The sequence below is a fragment of the Xenopus laevis genome, chromosome 6L (genome assembly GCF_017654675.1).
Source record: "Xenopus laevis strain J_2021 chromosome 6L, Xenopus_laevis_v10.1, whole genome shotgun sequence".
NCBI lineage: Eukaryota > Metazoa > Chordata > Amphibia > Anura > Pipidae > Xenopus > Xenopus laevis.
Window position 1 is genome coordinate 120,850,811 of NC_054381.1, and position 13,098 is coordinate 120,863,908.

At 38.9% G+C, this 13,098-nt stretch overlaps 1 protein-coding gene across 2 annotated transcripts in view; it reads left to right on the forward strand.

Moving 5' to 3' along the window:
• Positions 1 to 13,098, forward strand: part of LOC108719242 (chloride channel protein C) — a 71,620-nt gene that overhangs the window by 20,187 nt on the left and 38,335 nt on the right. For both annotated transcript variants that reach the window (XM_041566420.1, XM_041566419.1), the window contains 4 exons: positions 32 to 123; positions 637 to 749; positions 1,534 to 1,705; positions 3,980 to 4,151. In XM_041566420.1, the coding sequence (XP_041422354.1) occupies positions 32 to 123; positions 637 to 749; positions 1,534 to 1,705; positions 3,980 to 4,151 (549 nt within the window). The remainder of the gene's footprint in view (positions 1 to 31; positions 124 to 636; positions 750 to 1,533; positions 1,706 to 3,979; positions 4,152 to 13,098) is intronic.

The following is a 13,098-nucleotide window of genomic DNA, read 5'->3' on the forward strand; positions in this document are numbered from 1 at the left end:
ACGTTGGTGCTCTGCCTTTTTTTATGTGCAGGTGGTGACCTTATCTATTACTGTTTATATTCCATACTTCTACTCCTGTTCTCCAAAACCAACACCCAGTGAGTTCCAGAATGGATCTGAATAGTAAGTACTCTGTATTTCTCCATATCTAACAATTGTATGTTGGCATATGACACAAAACCTGTCCCATACCCACTTACCCAGTCAGCCTCCACTGGTTCAATGGAATACAAGGTAATGTCATGCTTCCCAAACTCCCTGCTAGGAAATTTGGTATGTTTTAGGCCACTTACCTTCAAATCTTGTTGTTGTTTTTGGTTGGACGTGATTATGAATTAATTATTTTATTTATTTATGAATCATTAGCCCATCGCTAAGGAGCTATTTGCTGAGTTGCAATTGCATTTAATGGATTCATATGCTGAGACATTTGTTGACAGAACAGTTTATAGTATTTGTGTGTGTATATATATATATATATACATATATATGTATATATATATATATATACATATACATATCTGTATATATTTTAGCAGACTTAAGGTATGGTGATTTAAATTGCAGAAAAATCCCTTTTCTGGGAAACCCAAGGTCCTAAACCTTCTGGAAAACTAATTTTATATATTTTTTTAGCAAATCACATGGAGAACATGCAGCTTGGGATGTTTCAGAATTCAACTGCCCACCTGGATCTACTTGGGTGGCACCTAATGGAAGCATCATGGCAAATCATTCAATTAATCAAGGTAAACCATGCAATAGTAGAAAGAAACATAAAGAGAGACATCAGGGGCTCATTGCAAAACTTGGGTTTGCCCCCCCCTCCTGGTCCAAGATCATCTGTTTATCCATACCTTTTGTCAATTGCACAAGTCATCCCCTAACAGTGTCATATTTGTGCCACGTGCCACATTCTACCCCCACTGTAGTTATGGCTTCTGTAATATTCTGTCTCTTTCATGGATATCTGCTTAATTTGTGTCCATGTTTTCTATTATATATATATATACAGTATGAATCCAGCAGCCAAAAAACTATCTCACTTTGAGGCTACAGTTTTTTTTAGTATTGTTACTTTTTATTACTTAGCTTGATATTCAGACCCTCTCCTATTTACATTTAAATATCTCATTCAAACCACAGCATGGGCATGGTTATTAGTGGAAACTGGACCCTAGCAACTAGTTAGCTGTTGAAATTTCACACTGAACTGCTGAACAAAATGCTAAATTATTAAAAAAAACACACAAAACAATAAATAAAAACCATTTGCAAATAGTCTTGGAATATGACTGTTTACATTGTACTAAAAGTTAAGCAAAAGGCGAACCACCTCTTTTAAGTAGGGATAGAAAGCTGTCCTTTATATAATTAATACATTTCAAGTACTTAACTGCTCATTGGAGAGCACAACTGATTTCTTTGTGGGGTTTAAGGGACTTGTTCACAACAGATGCCACGATTTACTCAACATCCATGGCACAACAAACTGCTACTCAACATTGCTCATTTGTTTTTTTTCTCCACAAGCTGCGGTCCTTCTGGTAAAAAATGGCAAACAAGGAACCATGCTTTTGTACCAGCGAGGGTTGCATGAAAAATTTGGATTACCTGCCCTTTTGATGGCTTTGTTTTTCTACTTCATCATCTCCTGTTGGACAGCTGGCACGGCTGCTGGTACTGGCCTAGTTGTTCCAATGGTGTAAGTAAGATTTAAAAACTACTTTCAGTATTCAGTATGTCTTCATATCTATATAAATTTACAACCTGTGCATCATGTGTCGGATATCTAATTTGTGCATAATCAGTTTTCTCTGCACTCAGTGCCAGTGTCTAATTCGCAGGGTACTTTAAAGGAAAACTACCCCCAAAATTAATATTTAAGCAACAGATTTTATCAAGTTTAGTTTAGGTTAGTTTATATCAAATTAAGTGTCATATTAAAGAGTCTTACCAAACTGGTATATATATTTAAGTGCCCTTATACATCTCTTGCCTTTTACATCTCTTGCCTAGGGACGGGTGAATTTGACCCGTTTTGTTTTGCCAAGGCGAAAAAATTCTACTACTCTTGCCTTGAACCCTCATTTTGTGATGGTCTGTATGCTGCCTCAGAGATCACCTGACCAGAAATACTACAACTCTAACTGTAACAGGAAGAAGTGTGGAAGCAAAAGACAGAACTGTTTGTTAATTGGCTCATGTGACCTAACATGTATGTTTTTTTTTGTTTGTGTGCACCATGAATCCTAGGATCCTAGGAGTAGGGTTAGGGTTGCCACCTTTCTGTACGGCTGAGACCGGGCAGGGCCGTGAAATCAGTGGGCGGGGCCATAACGTAGAGGGGAGTGGCTGTGACATCAGGGGGTATGGCTATGACACTGTGACATCAGGGGGTATGGCTATGACACTGTGACATCAGGGGGCATGGCTATGACATGAAGGGGCAGCCCTTCAAAATACTGGGCTGTCCGGACCGCCACCGGTGGCAACCCTACCTAGGGATGGCCCTTATTTTTTAAAATGGCAATTTTCTATTTATGATTATCCAATGGCACTAACTACTAAACAAGTATGAAAATGGTTTATTTACATGGAGCAGGGTTTTACATATGAGCTGTTTTATGCAATATCTTTTTATAGAGACCTACATTGTTCGGGGTTATAGTTTGCCTTTAATTATGCCTCGTATCTTTGTTCGTTACATAACAGAGTAATTGTGTTACTCTATGCCAAAAAAGCAGCCTTCTTTCTGTCTGTGTGAGCGGCACTACTGTGATACTGCACATAAATGAAACATGGATTCATATTCAAATTTCACATGAATATTGACTCAGGGAGGGACATTTATCAAAGGTTGAATTTCGAATTCATTTCGAACTCCCGTAATTTCAAAATTTTAATATCAATATAGTTTTTCAAACTCAAACAAATTAAAAGAGCCGAAAACTCAAATCAAATTCGATTCGGATTATAAAAACTCGATTCAAATTATCAAAACTCGTTTCGATTTATAAAAACTCAATTCGAATTTAAAAAACTCTAATGTCAGGAAGGCTACAGACTAGGGATGCACCGAATCCAGGATTCGGTCCAGGATTCGGCCAATATTCAGCCTTTTTCAGTAGATTCGGCCGAATCCTTCTGCCCGGCCGATCTGAATCCAAATCCTAGTTTGCATATGCAAATTATGGGTGGGGAGGGAAATCGCATGACTTTTTGTCACAAAACAAGGAAGAAAAATATGTTTTCCCCTTCCCACCCCCTAATTTGCATATGCAAATTAGGATTTGTTTCGGTATTCGGCCGAATCTTTAGTGAAGGATTTGGGGGTTCGGCCAAATACAAATAGTGGATTCAGTGTATCCCTACTACAAACATTGAGTTATACTGTAATTCGGCAGGTTTTAGGTGGCGAATAGTTAAATTAAGTTAAGTTATTAAAGGGTCAAAGTATGATAAATTTCGAAATTGTAAATTTGAATTAAAACTCAAATCGAATTTGTATAATTCACAATTCGAAATTGAGAGTTTTGACCCCAAAAAAATTCGAAAATTTGAATTCTCACTTCAAACCTTAATAAATCTGCCCCTTAAAGTGACATAGACAAATGGTATTGTTTTGAGAGCAAAGTGGCCCCTCTACCTCCCATATTATTGCAGGAGGAAAGGTATGTGCTAATCCACTTCATGCAATGTGCAAAGTTAATATTATATACCTAAAACAGCTCTAACCATATCCCTCAAAATAAAAAATTAGATATAAAATAAGGGGCACCTAGGGATCAATTGGGCTATACATTGCACATGAATGGTCATTTTACATTTTTTGTGATCATTGGAAATTCCATAGAGACTCCTATGTGGTTGTTCAGTGTCTTAGTGGGTAAAACTGATAAAATTATGTTAATTCCATATGTACCCTCTATAAAGTTAATGTTATAAAGAAAAGGTAATATTCCTCTGGTCTGTGCAGGTACACTGGCGCTCTATTTGGCAGGTCGGTGGGTCTGATCATGGTAGCCATATTTGGAGTTCAGACTGATGAGTATGGGGCATGGATTGATCCTGGACTGTTTGCAGTGATAGGATCTGCTGCCTATTTCGGTGGTGTTACCAGACTGACCATTTCCCTCACTGTCATTATGGTAAGTGCAAATTTCTTGAGTTAAAAAAAAGATGAATATTCACAAAAATTAAAATAGATTGTATGTTTTATTTCATTTTCTATTGAGGGTTATGTAGTAAAGCAACAGAATATTTTAAAATATTCTCTACAGGTCTAAATGCTATTAGTACATGTAACTGAATGATCACTGCTAATATGTAACAATTATTATATGAATGTAAATGTATATAAAAAATCCAGAAACAAGCTGAATGGCTCATGTAGAGCGAACAATAACAGGCTATGTATTATTCTTAAAGGGTTGTTTGCCTTTGAGTTAACATTTAGTATGATGTAGAGAGTGATATTCTAAGACCATTGGGTTTTATTTTTTATAAATTGTGTTTTTTTTAATTATTTAGCTTTTTATTCAGAAGCTCTACAGTTTGCAACAATCCATTGACTTGAAAGAGAAATCAACCTGTTCTGAAAAAAAACCCTTACCCCCCACCCCAGGTAGACCCCCCTCCCTCCTCCCCCCAGGCTAACTACCCCCCCCGGGGAGATGCCCCATACTCCGTACTTACCCCTCGCTGCAGATTCTTCCAGCAAAGTTCCACGCATCCATCTTCTGCATCCTCTGTAAGCTGATTGCAAGATCAGTATTTCTGCGCATGTGCAGTTGGAACAGTTTGCCAGTTTGCGCAACTGAGCAGAATTACACGGAAATTGCCGAACTCGCAGTCAGCTTACAGAGGACGCAGAAGATGGACGCGTGGAACTTCGCTGGAAGAATCTGTGGGGAGGGGTAAGTATGGAGCATGGGGCATCTCCCCTGGGGGGTAGTTAGCCTGGGGGGGAGGAGGGAGGGGGGTCTACCTGGGGTGGGGGTATGGGTTTTTTTCCAGAACAGGTTGATTTCTCCTTTAAACAAGAGACTAGAATTTGAATAGGAGAGGGCCTGAATAGAAAGATGAGTAATAAAAAGTAGCAATAACAATACATTTGAAGCCTCACAGAGCATTGTTTTTAGAGGAGGTCAGTGAAGCTCATTTGAAAGCTGGAAAGAATCAAAAGTAATTGGCAAATTATTCAAAAACTAGAAAAAATAAATAATTAAGAACAATTAAAAAGTTGCTTAGAATTGGCCATTCTAAAACATACTAAAAGTTAAGTTAAAGGTGAACCACCCCACTAATATTACTTCTCTACTGTCAACTGGGCTGGATTCTCTAGAAGCATCACTCTGGTGGTAATAGGGTGGCGGTAGGCTAGAGTTATAGGTTCATTCATCCAATGCTCTAGTACTCCAATACAGGATGAGACTAATTTCATAGAACCACAGTGATCAGATTGATACCTACTCCCAGGGCCGCCATCAGGGGGTCACAGGGGGGACAGTTGTCCCTGGCTCGCAGTGTCCTACTGGCAGCACGTTGAAAATGGGGGGGGGGGCTAATTAAGTGAAGCATGGCCGGGCCTCCCCTTAGACACAAAGCCCTGGCAAGTTTATTTTTTTTTAAATTTGGGGATATCTAGCCAATTTTTTTTTTACTTGCAGGAGGGCCCCTGATTACCAATGGCTTTTTATAACTTGTGGGGGGCCCAGGCTATTAATTTCTTTTTTTTACTTGCAGGGGGTCCCCTGATCACCAATGGCTTTTTATAACCTGTGGGGGGGCTAGACCATCAATTTTTTTACTTGCAGGGGGGGGCCTCAGATCACAAATGGCTTTTTATTGCTTGTGGGGGGGGCAGGCTATCAATTTCTTTTTTTAATTGCAGGGGGGGGGCCTGATCACCAATGGCTTAATGTTTTTTTTAACTTATAATGGGGCCTGACAATCAATAGCTTTTTATAACTTGTGTGTGTGGGGGGTTACCTTTTTTAGCACTGATGTCTATGTGGTCTTTTAACTGTAGTGTGGAGTGGGCAGGATCTGGGGTGGGGCTTGGGGGGCCGTGGTGGGTGGGCTGAAAATGTTGTTGTAAGGGGCCCCGTGATTTCTCATGGCGGCCCTGCCTACTCCTATGGCAGTAGGTTGGGGGTTAATTTAAACACTCTTGTTTCTTGTTGCCATTGCATTTTCCACCTTCCCAGTAGCCAGAGAATGAGTAAGATGCGTAGGATCTATAGGATAAACCAGTGGTGAAACTTCCATTTAGACTTGGAGTGCAACTGCTATCATTAGATAACTGTATATTGGGAACTTTCTTAGAATGAAATTTTGCTTGATTATGGAAAATGAAAATATCTGGAATTGTACCTCTAAGTATTTTGTAATAGATCAGATTAGCTGACTTTGCAGGAATGTGCTTGCATTTTCCAGAAAAGAAGGCTCATTTGAGGCATATGAAATAGGTAAAATCACTGTAGGCGCTATTAGCAAATTACATTTTTTTCCCTTTATTGACTATGCCCCATAATCTCTAATTTACTTCTACCTAGAGTGGCTTGTTAAAAAATGTTATCAAACACCTAGACATGCATTTTTATTAATGACCATTAGGGGGCACACATGCACCAATGTGAATCTGCAAGCACAATGACAATGTCAGAAAAAATATATCGAAAATATCAGAAGAACATGAAGAAGTTAGATAAAGTATACACACACAGTAAATTGAACAGTACTCCTGAGTGTTTATTCAAGCAGTTTTCTAAATGAAGCATAAATAATTTAGATTCGTTAGATTTGTGCTCTAATTAATATCAGGCCTGTGAGAAATTGTCACCTGATAAACACTCATCATATGCATGCATTGTGACTGCAGTAGCTTTCATACTTGTGTTCAGAATTGCACACTTGTGTATGCTCTGTGTGTACATAAAACTAAGGATCAGCCTTGGATATGGGAATAGGTATAGGTGTGTATGTAGGTATGTAGGCGTGTATGTTAAACTGCCTTATGCTCTGGGATATTCTTAGTGGTTGTCCAAGTCATTCTGACACTTGAGAACTATCTGACCATCCTCTAATGTTTTCAAATATCATCTGTTGTCCCTATCAGGGCCAGATGGTTCTTACAGGAGCTAAAGTCAGGACCAAGAAGGAAGCAGTCTAGTTGAAGTTGTAATTCAGGCAGAAGTCAGGGGCAGGCAGCAATCAGTGTAGTCAGGACCAAAGCAGAAGAGTCAGGAACCAGGAATCAGTCAAATAGCAAAATATAGTATATATATACGGTATAGTGAACCCAGGAACTTACATTAAGCAAGACCTATATTTGGGTATTGAACCCAGCTCCTCAGAGTCTATTTATTTTTACGTTGTTGCCAAAATGTAGTGGAATGATGTTACTAAGCTGGTGCCACGTCATGTGATGGCTATGGCCACCATCTTGGATGGGGTGCAGAAGAGAAAGGGAGCTCCATCTGGCACTCCTTACAGTCGCATTGGTGGCAATCAGTCATCAATTTATAGAATTTTGTGTTCTTGCCCTCAAGACTTGCCCCAGCACCATTTACCCTTCAAGGTCTGACTATTGTCAGAGGGCACAATTATGACAAACCGCAGGTTGACTACAATTGGCTACACTTACTATACATAGAATTTCATTCATGATGTCATTTGAGCTTGTCTGATGGCACAATTGCTGCCCACATGTAAACTGCCGGTAACCCCAGTATTTGACTGGTGGTGAGAAAATTTGAGTAGCTGTCCTAATGGTGCCTATTAGGCTGGAACTACACGGTGCGTTTCCTTCTGATCCGTCATGATGAGAGGATGCCCAGGCGTCATGTCAGATTCGCCGAATCTAATGTAAGTAATACAAATGTCTCATCTCAAACTGATTGCATCTGACATGACACAACTGTCGGATGAAGACGAAACGAGCAGCATTCACCTCCGACAGTCGTGACGTTTGCAATCAGTTTGTATATGCGACATTTGTACACTGGGTAGTTCCAGCCTTATAGTCTGCCACTGGGGGATACTGATTTAATTATTGGTAATTTCCTGTAGCAGTTATAAACAAAAGGTGAATCTGCAATGGACAAGCAGAAAAATGCCTGCAAAGCGCCATTTTTGCAGTATTTTTCTCAGGAGTCCAGTGTAATAGCGGTTGCCTGAAAATAGAATCCCCCTTGTGTCAATGTGCCTTGGACTTTGCACCTTGAATATTATTTAGCAATGCACAATTAAGTGTTGTTTTGCTACAAGGTGCAAGTCTAGAATATTGTGTATTGACTTACATACGGAAAACTTCTCAATGCATACAATTTTGCATGCATTTCTGCACTTGCCACATATGCTCCTGTGAGTAAACAAGCCCATATTTGTAGGTCCCAATGCACATAAAATACTTAACATTGCATAGCTGAACTAATTAATGCTTATTTAAATTCATCACTGCTCATTCCTATCTTTGTAGGATTCCAGCTTTTCTGGACTTTATTACAAATACAGGATCTGTTTTTCAGAAACCCGTTATCTGGAAAGCTTATGGGATGGTTATCATAGACCCAATGTAATGATATAATTCACATTATTAATAATTATTTCATTTTTCTCTGTAATAATAAAACAGTACCATACATGTGATCCTAATTTAGATATAATTAATCCTTATTGGTGGATCCAAATTACAAAAACATCCCTTATTTGGAAAACCCTAGGTCTGAGCACTCTGGATAACAGGCCCCATAACTAAACATTTAGGCCAAGCTGCTGTTTTATTTATAAGAAATCAATGAATAACAGTAGAGCTATAAGAATCCAGTGTAAGACAGCATCCACACTTTGCCACAAGGCTGTGCTACAGGCAGGTCCAGACTGAGAATTAAAATAGACCCTGGAATTTCAGGTACACAGAGGCCCAAACAGCCCCCACCAGCCCACTAAATACTGACTTTCTATGGGACCATATAGCAGCTCCTCTGGCATTTGCCAGAACCCACAGATTGCCAGTCCGGTCCTCGCTACAGGACATAGGAAATGTGTTCCCAATGCTCCCCAACAAACCAAACGCAGTAGCATCAGAACAGAGCAGAAGGAATTGGCTGCAGTTATTGTACAGGAAACTGTAACTTCAGTCATTAAATATCTGGTGACTGAACTGTTACATAGGGGGTTTCTCCTTCTCTTAAATGTACTGTGAAATAAATCACAAGGGGACTATAAGGGCCACTGAGCTGTTTCTAACTCACGCACTAAGGAGAAGTGATGAATGCATCCCTTCCCTGGCAAGATTTAAGCAAGCCAGATGAGCAGCAGGAAAAAGAAATGATACAATATTAAACTGCTTTATTATCTGTACAGATGTCTCTGCTGCGCCAGTACATGTGGCTACAGATAAGTACAGCCAATTAAACTTTATGCTGAAAATTTTCCTTCTCTACCTTTCATAGCCATTTCAAACCATGTAGGCTCAGGTCAACTTTAATAAACTCTTTGCTGTTTGCATCGAGTCTTTATGTTTTTTTTACATCCTAAATCCTAAGAAGCATTCTATTTCAGGCTTTGTCAAGTCAGGATGTTGCTGAACAACAGTTACCAGAATCCCACTGACAGCCAAAGACTGTTGAGGGTGATGGGGGGGGGGGTTTAGAACTTGTACTTCAATAACACACACAGGGCTGACACTGCTATTTATCTAGACCAGGAATCCCCAACCTTTTCTACCTGTGTACCACATTCAAATGTAAAAAGAGCTGGGGAGCAACACAAGCATGGGGACAGCAATGTAACTACCAGGGGTGCAGGGGGTGTGATTCCAACCGGGCCCGCACCACCTTGGGGCCCATTTATCGCAGCTTCTGAGACTTATTATGGACGGCAGGGAAGTCAATTTACCCACCAATTTTTTTAAAGCCCATTACCAAGATGTCCAAATATATCAAACACAATCAGCACTGTATTCCTGGGGAAAGCACCATTCGTCTGGACTGCAATACTAAGAGACCCATGGCAATACAAGGTCTCTGCAGCCTTTTCTGCACTTTGCACACTGTGCTGTGTAAATTACCCATATATTGCAGATTTTGACATGATTTCTCAGCTATTTCATAAAAGCCGCTAACTTCAGCAAAGCAGTCTGCTAATTTATAGCAGAAAATACGTTTACCCATTTTAACTACAGATGTGTACTGTCCAAGAATATCTTCTTTTCAACATAGTTTTTGCAGTAGCTGTTGTGACAGCCATGACAGTTCATGTGCACTATTTTCATTATGGAATCTCTACTTGCCACAAAGTATGGTAATCCTGTGCATTCTGGGCATCAAACTGTTTTCAAAGTTTAATTTGCCAGAAAGTGTACTCTCCAAAAAAAATAAATAAAAATAAATTATTTATATATATATATATATATATATATATATATATATGTATATATATATATATATATATATATATATATATATATATATATATATATATATATATATATATACAATGAATATTGTAATTGATATTAACACTTTAATGTAGAACACCGTCATGAATATTTAATTAACACTGTTCACTGATTGGTTGATGCTTGTATTTATGGATCACGTAATGACTTCTGTGTACATCCTGACGACGGTTCAGAGAGAACCGAAACGCGTTGATGTGGGGTAGATTGTAATACTCCAATAAAAGCTTTTTGTCACAATACCCATGAGTGCTCTTAACCATTTTATATGCTCTGTCTTGAAGAAGCACCCGGGATATGACTAGTCAATGGTGAGTGCCGGTTCAACAACATGACTATATATATATGACAATATAACTATATATATATATATATATTGCCCTTTCACTTGAGAAAGGGCAATTACAGCCCGAAACATGTTGTGTATAGCAGCTTAAATAAATATTAATCACAAGCAGTTAATCTGCGTCAGAGTGCTCTCCTCTCTCCTACTGAAAGTTCAATTGTTTGGGATGTTCGGTACATCTATTCGGGAGGATTGATGCATTCATTCATCAGGTGCTAATTGGCAGAGCGCGGATTCCCTACTTCCACTAACATTGACTATTTCTATGGCGCATCACGTGTTGGACACAATAAATAATGTGCAAAAGTTCTTAGAAAAGCACCCTGGTTTACTCCCTCTGTATACAACACCACCCTTATTTGCTGGCATTTAGCTATGCAATTTTTTATAACGGAACCTACAAATCAAGCTGGCACACAAGGCGAGTTAAACCGGGGACATACCCCTGGTGCGTTTATTGCATCACACACGTGTGTGACGCAATAAACGCACCAGGGGTATGACCCCGGTTTAACTCGCCTTATGTGCCAGCTTGATTTGTTGGACTATTGGGATATTGGGAGTGCCGTCTCCCTTAAGCTTTGTGCACCAAGCGGAACCAGTTGCGAAGGGCCTGAGTGTGCACGTGACCTTTTCTACACAGTTATAATGGAACCTCACTCTCCCCAGTTTTGGCTCTGTGTAGAAGCTGGAGAGCTGCAGAAAGGATATTTAAGTGCAGTCTTAAATCATGTCGAGAATTAGGTCTCCTGCTTGCAGTGGTATTGGATATTTTCCTTAAATAACCTTGTAAACAAATTATTATGACAATGTAAGTTCCCACTTTTTGTTCTATTTGATCTACAGCAGGGGCCTTTTGTTTGATGAACTGCAGGACCACCTTGGTAGAAACACTTGCACCGAATTCTTTCTCCACACAAACACACACAGAGCATTTTTATGATCACTTAGAAAACTGATTTACAGTGTTACTATTTTATTTCTGAAGCATTGGATAAGTAGGCTTCCAGCATTTAGATTCCCAAGCTTACAACCTGTATATTTACTCTTATAAATCCAACTTTTAAAAGAAAAAAATTGCAAAGCCCAAATTACAGAGGCAATTGCTGCTGCAAATGTGTATGTTCTTTTTATTGAAATCTGCAAAATTACTTCTTTTGCTGGTTTTGCACTGACATTTTCCCAGCCAAATGGAAAAATATATATTTATTTTGTTAAATCAAGCTGTCTTAAACTGAAGAATAAAGCTGGTGTGCGTCTTTGATTAATTCCCACAAACCTCCCTAAATGTACAAGCTGTTAATGTAATGCTTCTAGCAGATGCTTTAGCAGAACAATCTTTCACAAATGGCAAGTTTTTTTTTTGTTAAAGTTTCTTGCCATTTCCAGTGAACTCAATGAGGTGGTTAATGATAACTGGCACAATTATCCAAACACAGCTATAAGGTACTACCGTTTCTTGAGGTTTTAGTGGGACTTGAAAAAACGCCTGAAAGAGTATGATAGCTACAGGAATTGAAAAGCTACACTATAAGGGGCAGATTTATCAAGGGTTGAATAGTAAATTTGAATTAAAATTTGAATCCCCCTATTCGGATGTAAACTCAACCTCTCGACCATGGAAACCGTCCTAATTCGAATATTCACCACCTAAAACCTGCCAAGTTCATTTACAAGTCCATGGCAGAGGCCCATTGAGCCATTTGGAGATGTTAATAGCCTTCCTGACATTTAAGTTTTTTTTGGGAAGAAACTTGATTCGTACAAATCGAATATATTAGAATCTTTGGGTCGGAAACCATTCCATCAAATATTAGACATCCAAATTTTGTCTTAAATAACCTCCCAGTCGAATTGTGAGTATATTCAAATTAAAAAATAAATTCACATGAATTTGAAATTTACCCTTTAATAAATGGGCCTCCCCTGAAATGTCAGAGTGGAAATTTGTTTTTGACTTGAATTTGGGGCTAAAAGCTAGTGTAGTAGTAGTAGTGTTCTGCAAATGTCAGTAGTTAATGATAACTGGCACAATTATCCAAACACAGCTATAAATTAGAATTTGGGGCTAAAAGCTAGTGTAGTAGTAGTGTTCTGCAAATGTCAGTGGTTAATGATAACTGGCACAATTATCCAAACACAGCTATAAGGTACTACCGTTTCTTGAGGTTTTAGTGGGACTTGAAAAAACGCCTGACATGTCAGTAGAGAAAGTTCCATTGAACCAGTTCCCATGCGTATGTTTAAATTAAGATGTGCACAGAATGCAGTATAAATCGACAAC